Source organism: Ranitomeya variabilis, chromosome 8 (genome assembly GCF_051348905.1).
Source record: "Ranitomeya variabilis isolate aRanVar5 chromosome 8, aRanVar5.hap1, whole genome shotgun sequence".
Classification (NCBI taxonomy): domain Eukaryota; kingdom Metazoa; phylum Chordata; class Amphibia; order Anura; family Dendrobatidae; genus Ranitomeya; species Ranitomeya variabilis.
Window position 1 is genome coordinate 63,077,885 of NC_135239.1, and position 18,696 is coordinate 63,096,580.

The window sequence follows — 18,696 nt, forward strand, 5'->3', positions numbered from 1 at the left end:
TCTCCCATTGAGTGATGCCTCGTATACTCTGGGGACCTAGCACATAGCTGTCCTGATCACTGCCTGACAGGAAAACAGCACATGACAAAATCTGTCTATGTCTATGACAGGACGCGCAGCACAGACCCCTCCTCCGTACCAGAGAGCATGTGACGCTAATAATACTGCGAAATAAAAATAGCCGTAAAAACTATATCCGGGTATGGCTGTCTCTAGTCATTGAGCTGGCGGAGGTGAACCGTCCTGTACCGGAGTACACAGAAAAATCTAGATATAGCGTGCATAGCGCCCAGCGTCCCTCCTCAGGCGGCTATAAGGACAGCTCAGGGGGCCTTCCGCTCAGCACCGGCTCGCAAGATGGCGGCGGACAGGCTGTTCCTGTGGATTGTTGCCGCGCTGCAGGCGGTAAGCGTGTCCCTGCGGGGGGCTTCTCGTGTAGACCCCCTCGTGTTGTCGGGGCGGAGCTGGCGGCGCCCGGGAGGTGATGCCGCCTCCGTCTGTGACACGGGTGACGTGGCTCCGCGCTGCTTCCGGGTTGTATCTTGCTGCACGGACGCGAAGCCCGCTATATCGTCTCTGCAATATCTCTGCCTGGTCCCTCTGCTGCTGCTGCTCTCTGTTATCAGCCAGTGGTGGATTCCCGCTGCTCCGTCCATGCTGCACCGTGGCTGGTGACCACCTGTGTTAGTACAGCTCCCCGATAGTAGTACAGCTCCCCGATAGTAGTACAGCTCCCCGATAGTAGTACAGCCCTCCTCCCCCCCCCCCCCCCCCCCCCGGTACTAGTACAGTTCCCCGTTACCAGTACCCCCTGTTGCTAGTACGGCCCCCCCCTGTTGCTAGTATGCCCCCCCCCTGTTGCTAGTACGCCCCCCTCCCCCTCCTTGCACTACTGGATCACACTCTGGTTGGGCTTCATAGGGGATCAGTCAATGTACTTTGTTTTGCAAAACTAGTATTGGAGTATATAGGACAAGCAATGAAATCCTCAGTCTTCTAGGTGGGTGGAAAAATAAAGTGAGAAGTAATTTAATTTTAAGAATGTGAAAAATACAAAAAAAAAAAGTTGAACGCACGTCCCCCATTAATGTCTATAAAAAAAAATAAAGCAATAATAAAAATCCAAGGCTGCTGAATGCTTCCTCTGTACATAAGATATCAAAACATACACTTAGGCCTCTTTCACACTTCAGTTGTTTGGCGTCAGTCTAAAACCGCCAGTTTCCTCAAATAACGGATCCGTCATTTTTTGGAGGCGGATCCGTTATTTTCCCATAGACTTGCATTTGTGACGGATGGTCGTCCGTTCCATCAGTCATGCGACGGATCCGTCGAGATTTGGCGGACGTTGTCTAGACATAGACGGACATTGAAACGTTTTTTGTCAACGCCGAAATGACGGTTTGCGGTGGATCCGTCGTGTCCGTCATTCCATAGAATGGCCGCCTATGGGCGACGGATCCGTCCCCCAATCCGCTTTTTCAATTGCGCATGCTCCAAAATGTAGATACTTTTCCCAGACAACCCCCAAGTAACGGATCCGTTGGAACCGTTTTCTCAACAATTGTGACGGATCCGTCACTATGTCGGAAGTGACTGACGCCAAACAACTGAAGTGTGAAAGAAGCCTTACCGTACTTAATTCAGACATTAAGACTAAGGGTATGTGCACACGTTCAGGATTTCTTGCAGAAATTTCCTGACAAAAAACTGACATTTCTGCCAGAAATCTGCATGCGTTTTTTGCGTTTTTTCCCAATGCATTAAATAGCGGGAAAAACGCAAAAAATCCGCAAAATTAATGAATGTGCTGCTTTTTTTACCGCTATGCGTTTTTTTTTCGTGGAAAAACGCATCATGTGCACAAAAATTGCAGAATGCATTCTAGATAGGATGCATATGTATGCGTTTTTATCGTGAAAAAACCTGAACGAGTGCACACAGCCTTAGAGAAGAGACTGGAGCATGAGATGTATGGGAGCATTTGGGGTCTTGCACATAACATTCATCTTGTTGGGTGCAGCCTGAGAGCTGGATCTTCTGGATAAAAAGCAATGGAAGTACTTAGCTGGTAATACCGGGGTAAATGCAAAGTCGTTACCACCAAAAGAAAACTCATCACAGGGTCCATGCTGTGGATGTTTAGGACACAGCCCCTATGGTCGATCATCTATTCTTGTTCTCTAAGTGTTAAAGGGCTTGACCACCCCAGGGAAAACCTCCAGCAAGTTATGGGGTTTGTAGCTTGGAAGTTATACACTGTAGGGTTCACCTTTACGGGCCGGTTTGTCGTCATGTGACTGCAAGTAGGCCTCTTATACCTGCAGTCACAAGCTGACTAGCGTCTCATCTGCTTCTGTGTTCTGTAAGGTGCACTTCTAGTCAAAAGTTTGACCTGAGGTGGAGCTGCCCTTTTCACCATGTTGTGCAGCTTTTTCCCCTTTAGAAGATCCATGGGCCGGATCTGTTAACAAGCCAGATCAGATCACAAATTGTTAATCATCATTTTTTGATGCTTGTCGTGGAGGTCAGACATTGCAAATGCATCTGATCTAGAAACACACATATATTTTTGCGCAGTTCTATCATTTGTTTTCCTCTGTTGGGGTACTGAGACTACACATCAGCACCCGATCTATGTGAACGCCGAATCAGAATGTAAAGAGGCTTTTCCCTCATGGTCTACGATACATCCTAACGTCTTACTTTGGTCCAGTTTTCATCTGTTGCCTTTAGGTGCTTTCTGTTTGCAACATGGACATGTGAATAAAGCCGAAGACTGATGTGCTCAACAGGCATAGAGATTATTGAGATTTATCCACTGCTGGTTGGAGACCACTTAACTGATACGACCCACACACAGAACAGATCCATAGTAGTAGACTGCCATGGGGCCATCCTGTGCCTTTTAACTTTGAGGAAGAAAGGAAAAAATATGTCCGAGTCCCCGTGCCTGCATGTATGGTGGCTGTTTGACAGCTGCAACACATCCTGGGATTGCCTAACAAACAGCCGCGAGACATGCAGCCATGGAGGCTCAAACTTATTATTCGAGCGTGCCGGAGACACTCAGCCCTTGAGCATGCTCGGATATAACGAGCGTGTTTGCTCATCACTAGTTAAAATGCAAACATCTGCTCGTTTCTATCATGATTAAAGGTGCTGTTGGCACCAAAACACATAGACATTTGCATGTTAACCTGTCGCCACTTTGTTTGTTCTTCCTCTGATTGAGGCGTACAGGCGGATACGCTGTCCATGCTCCGGATCACCGCACTTGGATATAATGGTGAGCTGGATTACTTCGTTCAGCCTTTAATCTTACACAGAGGTGTTTATAAATTCAAAAATTAAGTGTCTTGTTCTGTCTTACGCCATTTTGATGTACAAAACCATGCACCTTCTGTAGCCATGGACCCCCCCCCCCCCCAAATCACAAGTCTAAAATCTTTTCTCTGAGTAAACATTAGTGAAAATCTAATCAAAAACACTGCTAAAAAATCATTGCTTGTCATTACATCCAAGAAAAATAAGTGAGGTCACCTCCCAGAATGTGTTTCCAGGTGAACCTTTCACCAGATAGATCCTCTAGATTTTCACAATCTGCATTATCCTGCTGTCTATTCTCATGTCTGGCTTTTCTCTGCTCTTTCAGATATCCACCTACGGAGCTGAGCTGTCCTCGGAGGCCTGCAGAGATGTTGGCTTTTCCAGTAATTTGCTCTGCAGCTCATGTGACCTTCTTGGGCAGTTCGGGCTGAACAGCATCGACCCCTTTTGTAGACGATGTTGCCAGGAAGAGACGCATTTGGAATCAAGAAAAGTAGGTTTTTAATACACTCCACTAGCCTCTTTCTGCCTTGGTCAGTCATTGTTTTTGTTTTTTCTTCACAGCTACTGTATTTTATGTAAATTTTGCTATGCGTTTTTGTTATTTTTTTTGTTTGTTTTTTTTCTTGCAGAAAATCCACAGTAAACATGTTGTAGCTGTAATAATGGACATTTAAATGAGGCCTGAGTTTCATAGAGGACTTGATCATAAAATATTTTAATAGCTGGTATACACAGCAATGTTTCTGTATTCTATCATCACATTTTCTGGGCTTAACATTTTGCTAAACTATCCATGGAATAGGTTATCAATATAAGATTGGTGGGAGATTCCTATCTGACCCCTCTCCCCGTTCTGCTGGTACCTGCTTTGGCAGCAGCCCAATGTAAGCTATCTATAGATGCTGCCAGGATCAAAGTACCGTAATCTGTGGGTGGGTTTCATGTGTTCAACTTCTGTGACTGCTCAATACAATTCCTTCCATATGTGTCTGATGTCAGAAAGGGGGGAAACGCCGTTGGTACCTAAAATGTGTTCTACTCGGATAGCTCCGCTTCTGTGTAGACTCTGGGGATAATTGTACTTTTAATACTTGTAAGAAGTGCAGGCTTGTTATTGACTTGTCAGTATGATATAGTTAAAAATAGACAGAAACCTCAGATTTCACTCCAGCCAATAATGGCTGTGAAACGTCTTGCGCTGTAACCGCAAGCTGCCTTCTTAAAGATCTCCATAGTAAAACCATCTGGCCGTGCTGTTGCTGTGTCTCTAATAAGAGGACACTGTTTTTGTTATAGCGGCTATTCACATTGGGTCCTAGTGGAGCAGGAAAGAACCACAGAATGACCGCAAATCATGGAAAAACCCATCTTACCTTTCATTCTCTGCCTTTTACAAAAATTTCTAGAAATGTCCCCACCGAGCATGCGAAGACTTATACATGATCAGTAGTGACCAGTGCTCTGGGGGTCAAAATTCAGGGAAATTGAGGAGTCTGAGTCAGTCGGTGGTTTGGCTTACTGACTTCCACAGCCCTGGGTGGGAGCTACCATGAATGTGTCATTGTTTCACCAGCTGAGAGTAGGGAGTGAGGGTTTCTACATTGGCCTTTTAAGGGGTTGTCTGCAATGAGAAAACCGTTCCACTAGACTCCATGTTGTCGCATCTTCTTAAGTACAGACACTTCTTGTATCAGTCTTCTTGCGCTGCCTTACTTGCTTTTCCTTTTACCACTACCTATCAGATCCATCTCATTGTGGACTTTGCATAGTAACAATGATTCTGGCTCTGATGACCCTTTCACTTGGGCTGCAATCACACATTCATGTGTCACGTGCTCGATTTACGAACTGGCCGAACTCCACAGCCTCCTAGGCAGATACGAGGCTGTTGAGAAACCTGAGGTCGATCCATACATCAGTCTGTACCCGGATCGCGACACGATCTGTGTTCTGCATGCAGGCGCATGCTGTTTTTGTATTATGAACGAAGACTCGTAGTGTTTATGGCATCCTCTTCATATTTATGTTGGTGCACACTTGCTACTGCTGAAGAGTCACAGCAGTGGTTACTCTTCCGAACAGTCAAGCTGGCCAACCTCTTCCGCATGGGGGTGATGAATGTAGTCATGGAGGTCGCGATTTAAGCCTGTGCTGGTGAGTGGCCCTTCGATGCCAGCGCAAACTTCAACTGGAAGTCCATCCTTGGACGCACATTCAGCTGAAGTGTATTGCAGAGCAGAGACCCACCGGGTTCGTATTATGCCGGCCAGTCTGAGGCCAGCAGCTGACGTCGGCATGCATGTAACTGGGGGGCGCGTGGCAGGGATGTCATGTGCTTCCATCACTTGCACACTGAAGTCAGCTGCCGGCTTCAGAAGAGGACACCGCGTGACATTATGGAGGAGGAGGTGCAACTCGTATGTTCTTGTAGGATTCAGAACACTACAAGGCCCATACATCTGACCAACACAACATGCCCAGTACAAATTTTGCATTGGGACCTATTGGACGCTTAGTTACTCCACTGCCCTTTTGGGCTTGAATGGTATTGATCTGGCCACTTATTTGGTGGTCGGCACATGTGAAGTGAGGCTTGCTGGCCTCTACTTAATCTGTGCATGTGTCGGATGCTGCTGTGAGGAACCACCTTCCTGATCCAGATATTTTACCTGTGGCACACTCCTCCTCGTTGTACACCATTTCTATACTGATATGTTTAAAGACCTCATCCTCCTGCACTATTCACCTGCGCCAATTGACTGGTTTTCTTTAGCGGGCTTGTCCAGACTAATGATTGAACTATCTATATAGGCTTGGTCATCAGTATCGGATAAGTGCGGTGCGACACCATCACCCTCACTGATCAGCTGTACTCTCCTCCATCGTGGGCAGATGTAACCACTGAACAAAGACTAGCACCTCTTTACACTGTGTAGTGGCTGCTGCCGGGTACTGCAGAGCAGCTCCTATTCCAAATGATCAAGGTGTTGTATTCTCATAGAATGGAGCAAAGGTTCCCATGTGCGACCTCCATTCAGAAGGAGCCCTGCAGAGCCCCAGCAATCAGTAGGCTGTTACTTATAAAGTTTCTTCATACCCTTTTTAATGATTTCAGGTTTCTTTTCTTGACGATCTGTAATGTCTTGCACAGATACTGTACTGACACAGTCAAAAGTAATCCGATTTTTCCCTTCCAAAGAGCATTAAAAAAAAAAATCTTAATGTGAGTGTTTTCCACTTTGCATGCTTCATTCTACAGGGTGTAAAGCACAGAACGATGAGTTGGAGGTGAAAATAACAGCATGAAAGTCGATCAGCTCAAGGAATCGTCAGCTTTTTAAAAGCGCAGACTAATTTATCTGGTCATACAAAAGTAATGCAGAGACTCTGATGCGAGCGCTGTATAATCGCGGCCATTTGCCCAGCAACTCCCTTCTACTATACAGTATACTATAGTCCGTAAACCTAGGGTGGGTGTGTGATGTAGCCGGGCCATTGTCTGTATGTAGGTAATGGAGAGAATGACGTTGTTACTGTCTTCACAAAAGACGTGTCCTGATGATTCTTCATCTTTAAATGGAAAAATACTTCCTGTATGTATCAACACCAGGGACCCAAAAAGCACACATTGGGGTGTGTTCACATGTAACGTTTTTGATACTTTTTTTTCGTACATTTTTTTTCTAATTTTATTTTAATTTTTTTTTTTTTTTTCCCCTTCAAAATCTTTGACCTTAAAGAGGAAAGTGGCAGCAAAAGAATTGATTAAAAATACGATTTCCCAAATCTCTCATTTTGTTGCTGCTTTTCCCCATCTGAGAAAAACACATAACATTACATATAGAATTTTTTCACACTTGCGATAAATTCATAAGTAAGGTATATTTCATGTTGCCTTATTGACAAACATTGGCCACAGTTCTTTTGCCGCTCCCCAAAAATTATCAATTTCACACAAAAAAACTGCTGTATGACAATGCTTAATTTTTTTTTCAAACAATTTTTAAGGGCTGTCAACCTGTTCGGCCATGACTGTATAAGGTTAGGATACCATCAAAGGGGTACGCTTTGTCGCAGCTGATGGGCTCTCTTGATTTGGCCAGTTGTGTACCCTAAGAATCATCATTTTTTTTTTTTTTTTTTTTTTACTGTTTTCTATGTCAGTAATGCACTTCCAATTTCTTATATGTAATGTTTGCCTACTTTAGCGTTTCAGAGTGCAGCTTTACATGGGGTGATGTGCTGTTGATTTTACAATGATTTTTAAAGAGGTTGTCTGACCTAAAACGAAAAGTCTGCTAATCGCTGATTTCCGCAGCTGCACTAGGCCTCTTCTGGCCCTAGTGACCTGAAATTGGACAACACAGCTCACATTGAGGGCTGGGGATAGTAGACGCTGTGTGAGCCCGTGAAGCTGCAGACCGATCACCTGGGAGCATTGTGGGATCTTGTCCCTGACATCCTTAAAAAGCTCTTTGGTCTTGCCCATGTTGTAGAGGTTAGTCTGACTGATTTCATTGAGTCTGTGGACAGGAGTCTTTTATAAAGGTGTCTATGTTGATTAGGAGCATCTAGCTGGTCTGTAGGAGCCAGGACTCTTAATGGTTGGTAGGGGATCAAATACTTATTTCTCACTGCAAAATGCAAATACATTTATATAATTTATGCAATGTGATTTTTCTGGATTTTATTTTTGATATTCTATCTCTCAATGTTAAAATTAACCTACCCTTAAAATTATAGACCGTTCATGTCTGTCAGTGGGCAAACTTACAAAATCAGCAAGGGATCAAATTCTTATTCTCTCCCCCCCGGTATATTCCATGCATATTATACCCTGGTGCACACAGCGTCCAGCATGGACATAACCTTCTGCAGATGCCATACAGATGAATGGGACGGCCACATGGTTTTTGCAGCGATTTCTACTGCAAGTGAATTTTTCTTTGTAAAGAATTGTGCTGGATTATCAGATGCGGGCTCACAGAAAACGTCTTCCATCAAAGGTGGTTGGGTCCATTGATGCAAAACTGCAATCTGACTCCTGACTAAATTAGCATATAATTAGGAGACTTCAGAATTCGGGAATGACACATGCGCCTATTTTTTACTTTTTTCGTAATGCAAATTTTATTTTTGTCTTTTGTGTGAGGATAAAGCATCGACTCACAGCAAAAATGTCTGCAGGCCTCGTCGACGATGGTTCATTTTGCAGAACGCCATTTTAAATGAATTTGATTGAATTGAATCCCGGCTTTATGTTGCGGAGCGCAGCTGTTGGCTTCATGAATATCTTCCTTTATTGTTAGCACAAGTGCACTTGATTATGTCTACAGATCCGATCCCGTGCGCAGAATATGGGATTCTTCTGGATCTCGGGGCATCCAAAGTGTCTGGAAACACTTCACAAAGCCGGCTTGTTAGAGCGACCCTTGTATCTGGCCCTGTGACCTCGCCTCTTGTCATGTCTGATGCATCCGCTTAACACTGGGTTGCACAAGTTTTCTTCATTGCTTCACGTTCTGTTCAGTCCTTTATTCCTTCTGATGATTTTCATGATCTGACTGGTGGGGACCGCTATAGCCCAACAGCTTGTGGCATCTCATCTGGGCGATATTACAATGCTTGATTGGCAGAAACCAAGGAAATATGTATTAGATAATCCTTTAAGCTACAGTTTGCATCTGTGTAACGCAAGAAGAACCCATTGAGGAAATGACTTCACCAGTAAAACTGCTGACATTGCGCTCATTCATTTGCTCTCTTAGTAATAAATCTGCATTGCTACTGTCCTCATACTCTCTCTGTCCGGAGATTGCAGCATACAGCATTCATCACTCACTCCTGCTGTAGTACACGTAGATGGGGACTGCAATGTGTAATTCCCCAAAGGGAAGATTTAGGCTAAGTGCACACATTGCAGAATTGCAGTGTTCCTGCTCCTCGCGATGCTCCGGTCCCAATAATGCATTGCGGCAATGACCTCTGATGTAGCGGTCTAGCGAGACCCACGTCATTGCCGCAATGCATTATTGGGAACGGAAGCATCGAGAGGAGCGGGAACGCTGCAAGGGACGTTTTTTTAACAATTGTATGGTTCCCAGGGCCTGCAGGAGAGTCCTCTCCTCCACCCTGGGTACCAACCGCACATGGTCCGCTTACTTCCCGAATGGTGGGCACAGCCCCATGCGGGAAGTAAGCGGATCAATGCATTACTATGTGTGCGGAATCCCCGTGATTCCGCACAAAGAATTAACATGCTGCATTTTTTTTCCGGAATGCGATTCTGCTGCGGAAAAAAACGCAGCATGTGCACAAAAATTGAGGATTGCTTTCTAATAATAGGATGCTTAATGTATGCGTTTTTTTTCGCAGTTTTATCGTGAAAAATCCTGAACGTGTGCACACAGCCTTAATCTGACTTCACAGTGGAGCTTGGCTTTTGTTATACCTTCATGGTAGCAATGGTACACATAAAAAAAAAAAAAAAAAAAAAATTACAATGTGAGGGTGTCTCTAAGATGCTTGAAATATGCTGATAATGAAGAAATGATAGAATGAAAAAAAAAAATGCATACCATGTATTTTACTATAATCATGGCAATTATTGATGAGCTATTAAAGTGGACCTCTAAAGTGGATGAAAATGTAATCTAAATGCACAATCCTATATAGATCATACCTGTGTTTCTCTTTCACATTGTGATCCTATTGATTAGTATGCCTTCTCCAGCCGTCCAATACACTGGAAATGCTGCTTTCATTTTTCTTGGCTCTAAGTGGTAGCCTCTCTCCTTGTGGAGAGTGACATGCCAGGGTAAGGAGACTTGGGGTACGTGTCTACGTTCAGGAAACGCTGCGTGTTTGACGCTGCGTGGGGCCGGAGCGTCAAACACGCAGCGTCCAGATGTTCCAGCATAGTGGAGGGGATTTTTTGAAATCCCGTGTCCACTATGCATGGAAACACGCATCCGTCGGCCCTGCGACTCCGGACATGCTGCGCGTCTTTTAAGATCGCAGCATGTCCGTGTTACCTGCGGCGACGCTGCGCCGCCGCAAGGAATAACACAGGGCCCTATGCGAGGGGTGCGATGATCCCGGATGTGTACAATGAACACATCCGGCATCATCGCGTCCCAGAAGGGGGCGGGACTTAGCTCCGAGCGGGTTTGCCGCTCCGGCGATACCGCCGGCCATCCTGATCGTGGACACGTACCCTAATAGGCCATGCAATGCTTTTCTGGGAAATGTATGAGAAGCATTGCATGGCTATAAGTCTCCCTACACTTGCATGTCACTTTTCACAAGGAGAGTTATTACCCCTTATACCACAGTCAGAGGTTTCTCATACTGGCATATCAGATGTCACGCTTTGCACTGCGGAGGGGGCAACACCAAAAAAAAAGGTTGCAAATTGAGATTCTAGTTTGGCTTTTATCCCAAGTCATGTGACAAGGCTCGTTGAAGGGTCGATTGTTGACTTTTAGGATTGCTACTTTCCCATAGGTGGCGCTAGAGTTCAAGTCGTCTTCCTCTCTGAAAAGGCAACTAACATGTTTAGAAGACCAGAGATCTTGTACTGTGCTGCCAGGGCTTACCAGCAGTGTGAGCTTATGGCTTCTTTCGCCGTACTACCAGTTATGTGGTGAGGACACAGGTAGAGGACGGCAAGTTGATCCAAAGGGAGACTCATAATGGCCATAACTTTTAGCACAATTTGTCCCTGAAATACCCCCCCACAAATAAATTACTTTTGCTAGTGTCTACATTGGCAATCTAATAAGCAAAAAGTTTTTTTGAAATTACAAAGGCCATCAAAGGTCAGGTTGTTTTAGTTTAGTGGTGCTGTTGCTGGCCTGATCATGGGTTGCCCGGATGGTATGGCTGACGGTGCTTGGACAGATATGTAGAAACTAATATTGTGTCCTTTATTAACTGCATGGGCATTGCTGGGAAAATGAATGCAGAATTTATATGAAGAATGAGGCACAAATAGTTTTGGGTCTGTAGACCCCCACCCACCTCTTCACAGTACCACACCTGGATATCCAAAGAACCAACTTGGTGCGATTCCTTTCAAAATGTATCAGAAAACAACAAAGTTGCTTGATTTCCTTGACTTTTCAGGGAATATTGTAAGCGAATACTCAGTAGAGCTGAAAATGCCACTGATGGGTTTTGTGTAAAGCCATAGCTGTAAATCTGCTCATTGTAGCACAGATAATGTCTTCCACCGTTAACCTGTTCCTGCCCTGTCCCTACAGATGTACGCGGGGGCCATCCTGGAGGTCTGCGGATGAAAACTGGGGAGGTTCCCTCAAGTCCAGGGTGAGTCTGATACTTCTGCAGTCTCTTCTATATTTGTGGCCAGGCTTCCAGCACTTTCTAATATTGGGTAGTAAATATTTGGCTGATAAGGTACATTAGGATTTAGTATCCTCGGCAGCCGGAGAGAAACTTAATATTTTACAAATCTGCCGATGCCTAGTCCGTCTGTAATTCATCTGTTGTCTGCTTGTTGCCTGGCAGCAGGAAAGGATTATCAAGATGCAGAATTACTAGGGAAGCGACCTTCCGAAATTTTACGAGCGAGCCTCCCTCCCGCCCCCTCTCATCCTGTTATCAATTACCGGACCCGTCATTTGCGGAATTGCAGAGATCTATTCTTTGTTGATTTCCATATTGTAAATCTTGAGGCTGTGTAATCTAGTGCTGGGAAGACTTGGCGCAGTCTCTTCTGACTACTGCATCTGCCGGCTCCTGTTTTGAGTCCTTCTCCCTGCTCCTCGCATTAGGCAGAAGGGATGGCTCAGCTGTTCTTGTGTTCTCCAGATCATCACGTTTAAGTCTCGCCGTTAAATCAATCACGTTCAGAACCGCAAGAAAAATCTTTGCTGCACGTGTGGATCCTGAAACAAAAGAGCGCTGCTCTCTATGGAGAGGGGGCGCTTGCGGTCTCTGCGCGTAATGGCAGAAAATTGTTCTTGATTGCTGGTTTCATGAAACCAAGTTTTTAAAAATGTCATTCCCTCACCCAATTTGTGCCAAAAGAGCTGGCAAGTGGCACTTTTTTTAAGCGGGTATTGAGACCAAGCTATGAGTGCTACTCGAGTATAATTATCCCTAGGTCTGTTCCATCTTTTCTCATCACATGTCCCCAAGATATGCCAGCACATTGGAGGCTGTGTGAGCGGGGTTCATAAAAACATAATAGACATGTTGCATCAATGTAGACCAGGGGCAGGGAACCTTTTTTTTTTTTTTTTTCTCGTGTGTGTGTGACAGGGATCATTCTGATATTTATACCATCATTATTTAAGCCATACAAAATCATCAACTTTAAAATCATCCTGCTAAATTTAGACACACAATTAACTGGCCCCTAATGTGACTGATTGTGCTGCCTCTCTTTAGTGAGCCTTGTGATTTTAGGAGACACCAGAGCTGGAGCATGTGCCTCACATAGGAGGAGCTGGAGCATGTGCCTCACATAGGAGATGCTGGAGCGTGTGCCTCACATAGGAGATGCTGGAGCGTGTGCCTCACATAGGAGATGCTGGAGCGTGTGCCTCACATAGGAGATGCTGGAGCGTGTGCCTCACATAGGAGATGCTGGAGCGTGTGCCTCACATAGGAGATGCTGGAGCGTGTGCCTCACATAGGAGATGCTGGAGCGTGTGCCTCACATAGGAGATGCTGGAGCGTGTGCCTCACATAGGAGATGCTGGAGCGTGTGCCTCACATAGGAGATGCTGGAGCGTGTGCCTCACATAGGAGATGCTGGAGCGTGTGCCTCACATAGGAGATGCTGGAGCGTGTGCCTCACATAGGAGATGCTGGAGCGTGTGCCTCACATAGGAGATGCTGGAGCGTGTGCCTCACATAGGAGATGCTGGAGCGTGTGCCTCACATAGGAGATGCTGGAGCGTGTGCCTCACATAGGAGATGCTGGAGCGTGTGCCTCACATAGGAGATGCTGCTGTTTTCTCCTGTGGAACGGGAGCGCATCGCGCTCAAACTCTGTCTGGTAAGTTTGTCCAGACGCTGGGACTGACCTGCATCAGGACATAATCATTCATTGCATGCAACGTAGCATTCAGTAGTGAATGCTGCATGCAGTGCAAGAATAAATTTAAAGGATACTGTGGTCCCCAGGAATCTGGTGGGAGAAAGGGTCATTGTGGGCCATAAGCTGCCCGCTGGTCATATGTCCCCCACCCCTGATGTAGAAAATACACATATACAGCATTTCTATGGAGGTTTTAAAGCTTAGAAAGAAGGAATATAAACCAGCTCACCCGTGATGCATAAACCAATCTTCGGAAGCACAGACCCGCTGTGTCCCAGCGTATAAAGTCCAAAAAAGAAGAGAATGTCCAGCTTCACCGAATCCGTAAAAGAGTTTTCTTTATTCACAAACTTTAAACATAGAGGATACAGGCTAGAATCTCACCGTGTTTCTGGAAACTAATCATGATTGTCATGATTAAGGGAGCTTAGTCTCCAGAAACGCGTTGAGATTCTTACCCATATGGTTTGTGCTGAAGTCTGTATCCTGTATGTTTAAAGTTTGTGAATAAAGAAAACCCTTTTTTACGGATTCGGTGAAGCTGGACATTCTCTTTTAGGTTTTAAAGCTGCAATATTTTGCCAGAAGGACAGCTACGAGATCTATTACATAGTTATGTTAGATTATTGCTTCAACCTTTAAGGCCTCCACTGGTAGCGGTAACCTGGAGGAATGTGTCCTGCTCCTTCAATCCCATTGGCAAACTGAGAATTTAATGTATTTTCAGCTGCCACTTCCAAGGATGTTGGCCGTGATCTGATGTAAGAATCAATTCTACTGTATAATGCAGATGTGCCCGCACTGGCTGCGGTATGACACCATCCCCATGTTGATGGCAGTAATTGCAGGTTTGGGCTTTCAGTCCCATCTATCATGTTACACACTCGTGGACAGATGAGCTCTTTCAGAGAGAACTTGTCTGTACATTTTTATATATAGTTAATTGGTGCTATGGCTGAATAGGCGCTAGTCCTCCAATAAAAATATCTTTTCTTCAGGGATCCGATGTGCCAACCATGATACATCGTGTAGCAGCCATATACAGATGTGCGCTGTGGGTGGGGGGCTTCATCCAGACTGCTCCTAATTAGGATCGCGTGGTGTAATCGGGGAAATATAGTTCAGCAGTTAAAGGTTCACACATGGCAGTTTTTCGGTGAAAAATTGCAGCATTTTACTGTCCCAGCAAAATGAGCGAGATTACTGAAATCTCATGCACACATTGCTTTTCTTCCTTGCAGATTTGAAGCACATCTACAGAATGTAAATTCTTTCAGCATTTATTTAGTGTTTTTCACCCATTCAAATGGGGGGGGGAAATGCATCCCTTTTTTTTTTTTTTTTTTTTGCGCAGTTTTTCTTTCTGCAGAGACCCATTTTTGATGCAGTAAATGCTTAATATGTGCATGTATCTTTTATTTTATTTTATTTTCTATGAATTCATTCAGTATTCTTTTGTAGAAGTCTCTTGGTGCTGACAAGACCTGCTTGTGCTACTTAACGCTAATAAAAGTAAGGGTCTGATTCATGAAGACGTGTTGTGCCAGCCTTTATGAAGGGCTTGGCTGGAGTTTGATACACCAAGTTCCTTAGGAGACTGGAGTATTTTCTGGCGTAAGATGCGCTGCCACTCCTCCAGAATTTGCTTGGCATAGTCGCCCCTCTCGCTTCGCCTCCTCCACAGCTCTGCCCATTTTGGCATGGCGGTTTCAATACAACGTGAAGGTAACAAGTCTCAAAATTCTAACTTTGCAGTGTTTCATGCCAATTTTCTGGTGAAAACGCTTTGAAGAATCTGGGCATAAATCTTGTATTAATAGTTTTAACTTCTTCACGTCTTCATTCATTTATTCATTCATTTCCTTGATTTTTTAAAGGTGTGGGGGGTTTTAACTTCCATTTTCTAACATTTGATGTCTTTTGTTTCAGCTTTTGTCAGGAGTGATAAGCCCAAGCTTTTCAGGGGCCTGCAAATCAAGGTATGAACTAGACTAGACCACCTAAACTTTACTGTTTGGATTCTAAATCCATTCTCCAGGGGGGTAAAAATTTACATTTAAATGAACTTGGACTGAATTGCTTTACAAAAAAAAAAAAATCAGTAATTTCTCGAAGCTCCTAGTTTTGATGCTTGCATGATGTCCTAGTACTCCCTACTTCCAGGTCCTGTCTCAACAGACTGGAAATGCCCATTTAGCCAGTCACTGACCGCAGCGGTGACTCTCCTCAGTCGGTGATTAGCTAACCAGGAATTTCCAACCATCTTTGGTGTCTTGAGATGGGACCAGGGAATAGAGACCAGTGAGAATGAGGTAAGTGTCAGAACGGTGAGGCGACTATTGCTACTTCTTCTTTTATTACTTGTACCATCCTGAGTACTTTTTTTTTTTTTTAAATGTTTTGCCTCTGGACAATTCCTTTTAATAGAAATTGCTGAATTCTTATGAAGAATTCCACTATAAATTGCAGCCGACAGGGCAAGATCTGTATAAATTCAGATCTCTCCTGTTGTCTGTTTTCCTTTCCTCCAGAAATAAGCACGGTAAAGCAGGAATGTTCCCATTGTTTCATCCTGAGATGTATAAACCGCAATTCTCTTCTCCTGTTTCAGTATGTGCGTGGCTCTGATCCTATACTAAAGCTGCTGGATGACAACGGGAACATCTCTGAAGAACTGAGCATCACCAAATGGAACACGGACAGCGTGGAAGAATTCCTGAGCGAGAAGCTGCACCGCTTATAACTTTTCATACATATCGCAGCCCTGCTCCATCAGACTGTACATCCTTCCTCAGGGTCACACATTCTGCTGGGCGTCTTCCATATCGATCATGTACCGGCCCTGATTTTCTCCCTAGGATGACTGTGCTTACACTCGTGTTGACATCAAGTTAAGATGTGAGTTTCTGTCTGATTTTTACGGCATTTTCTTTACAATTTTGTTTGTTGCTGAGAAGCAAGTGACAATGATCCGCAGCTTACTGAATTGTAAATGTTAATGGGGCAAACACTAGACTGAACACCGATGTCAACGTCCGGTCTTACCAGACCCATAATACACAGATTGCACAATTGTGTTCTTACCATCATTGGTACAAAGGGGGAGACTATGTAACCCAGCAAGGAAACTATTCAGACCCTGGTCAGACCTGGTGTCTGAATGTGGCCCTCTGTATAGGAACACATCTAATCTATACATCATCAGGAAGCACAAATTCCACTGCTTAAGGACCTACACTGATATCCCTTGTAGACTGAAGTATGACTTTATACATTTCTTCTAAATCCATTGGGAGACAAGATAATTCTGTCACTTGTAGTCCCACTAATCTACTCCTGCTCTAGATGTTCATGAGAACTCTGCATTTGTAATGTATAAGTCCAAACCACAACTTCCTTTGACCATTGACTGAAAAGTTTTTTTTATGAGAAAACATGGCTGATTTCTTGAAGAAACTTTGCCACTCTCGCCCATTAGCTGCTGAGTTTTACAGCTCTGCTTCATTCACTTAACTGGGGCTGATCTGTAATTCTTAAGAATCCAAAGACCATAGCTGTAAGAAAGATGCCATGTTTTCTGATCTAGACAAAAAGGGGTTTTACCATTTATAGGTGGGACATGCCGTTCCTTTTATTGGTGGTCCTACATACCCTGAGAATGGAGGGGTGCAGTACTGCTTCCTTTTCTACTTAGCCATGCACAGTAACTCTTTTTTTGCACCGCATCCCCTTCATTCTCAAGGTCGTGGGGGTCCAAACGGTTATAGCATGTCCTGGCCATATGGAAACCCCCTTTCAACTCTAGCCTAGCAATGAACATGAGTGTAAAGGACACATCGGCTGCACACGTAGATATAACTTTGCTAAAGAACACACATCGAATAATTACATTCTATCCACAAAACTGACTTTATTGGGCCAATCTGAGGCCGAATCAGTAGAATTATAACAATGGCTTTCATTTATGATAAGTGCAATGAATTAGGGCATTATAAGCGTGGTGTGGTCTTCATTACATGGGGATTACATCACGTTTGGCTGAGTTATTGCAAAAAAAAATGCTAATTTGTAATCTTTCTATTTGGCACAAGTTAAAGCCTATTTGATGGAGGTCACCACGACCTCTAGTGCCCTTTTTGTCTTTTTTTCCTTTTTGTATGCATTTTGTATCAGATTTTGTTTTTCCTAGCTTTTATTTACAGCATCTTGCCGGATGCTGAAAGGACATGTTGTTTAGTGATGATGAAAGGGCTCCGTTCACTGCATTAGATGTGACACATTAGGGTCATGCACTTTTGTGAAGACTACACAGAAAACCTTCTTAGGGCTTGTGGCTGTCTGATGTGCTGTGTCTTGTACCCTCATGTTGAGCTCTGCTGCTTTGAATCGGAGTCGAGAAAAGATTGACATGCTAATGATGGAAATGTTTCAATAAAAAAATTAAATCTATAAGTAACCTGAAGTGTCTTGCCCTTTATGTTATGTGCACGAGGATGTAAATGGCTGATGGCGACTGTGTATTCGCCATAATATGACGACCGGTGAGACGTCTGTAGCTCCTGATGGCTCTAGCGTATCTGATGATTGAATGTGAATGCTGCACATATAGAATAATTAAAAAAAAAAATAGTTGCAAATGTTCATGAAAAAGTATTGGAAGACTTTGAACTCTTGGTATAGTGAAATTCTTCTTGATCTTATTTGCCCGGATATCATTTAAAATCCTGAATTTTCTACAAGACTGACTGCAAAAGACCAGATTTCAGCTGTAAGTTCATACTTTGATGAAGATCTGGCTGATCATCCTTGGACAAGAAGGTTCTTTAGAGCAGCCTCTCAATTTATCAAGAGTTTCCAATGTAGTCACAACATGAGATTTGAAGATTGTCCTACCTAACGCGATCTCCATTTGATTCTTTACCCCAATAGACTTAAAGAAGCACTACTCCTCCTCCCATCAGTTTTTATCCACTCAATATATTGCAATCGTCATATTTGTAGATTGAGCCCTCGCAGGCAGGGTCCTCTCTCCTCCTGTACCAGTCTTGACTTTCATTGTTTAAGATTACTGTACTTGTTATGTACATGTATACCCCGTTTCACGTGTAAAGCGCCATGGAATTAATGGCTCTATAATGATAGATATATAGCACTGTGCACTTACAATTGCTCATTTTTCTTTTCTACCCAGCTTTTCTCTATGTAAAAACAGGAAGTCTCTTGTCCCAGCAGAAATTATTCCTCTTTAAAGGGAAGGTGCCACCAGTTTTCTTAAATAGATTGTTTTTTTGTTT

General features: G+C 44.0%; 1 protein-coding gene across 1 annotated transcript; it reads left to right on the forward strand.

Moving 5' to 3' along the window:
- The first annotated feature begins 49 nt into the window (after positions 1-49).
- On the forward strand, positions 50-17,858 carry SELENOF (selenoprotein F). Its single transcript, XM_077278824.1, has 5 exons — positions 50-405; positions 3,656-3,823; positions 11,598-11,661; positions 15,332-15,381; positions 16,014-17,858. Exons 1-5 carry the CDS (start codon positions 358-360, stop codon positions 16,143-16,145), a joined length of 462 nt encoding a protein of 153 aa, XP_077134939.1. The 5' UTR covers positions 50-357; the 3' UTR covers positions 16,146-17,858.
- The last annotated feature ends 838 nt before the right edge of the window (positions 17,859-18,696 follow it).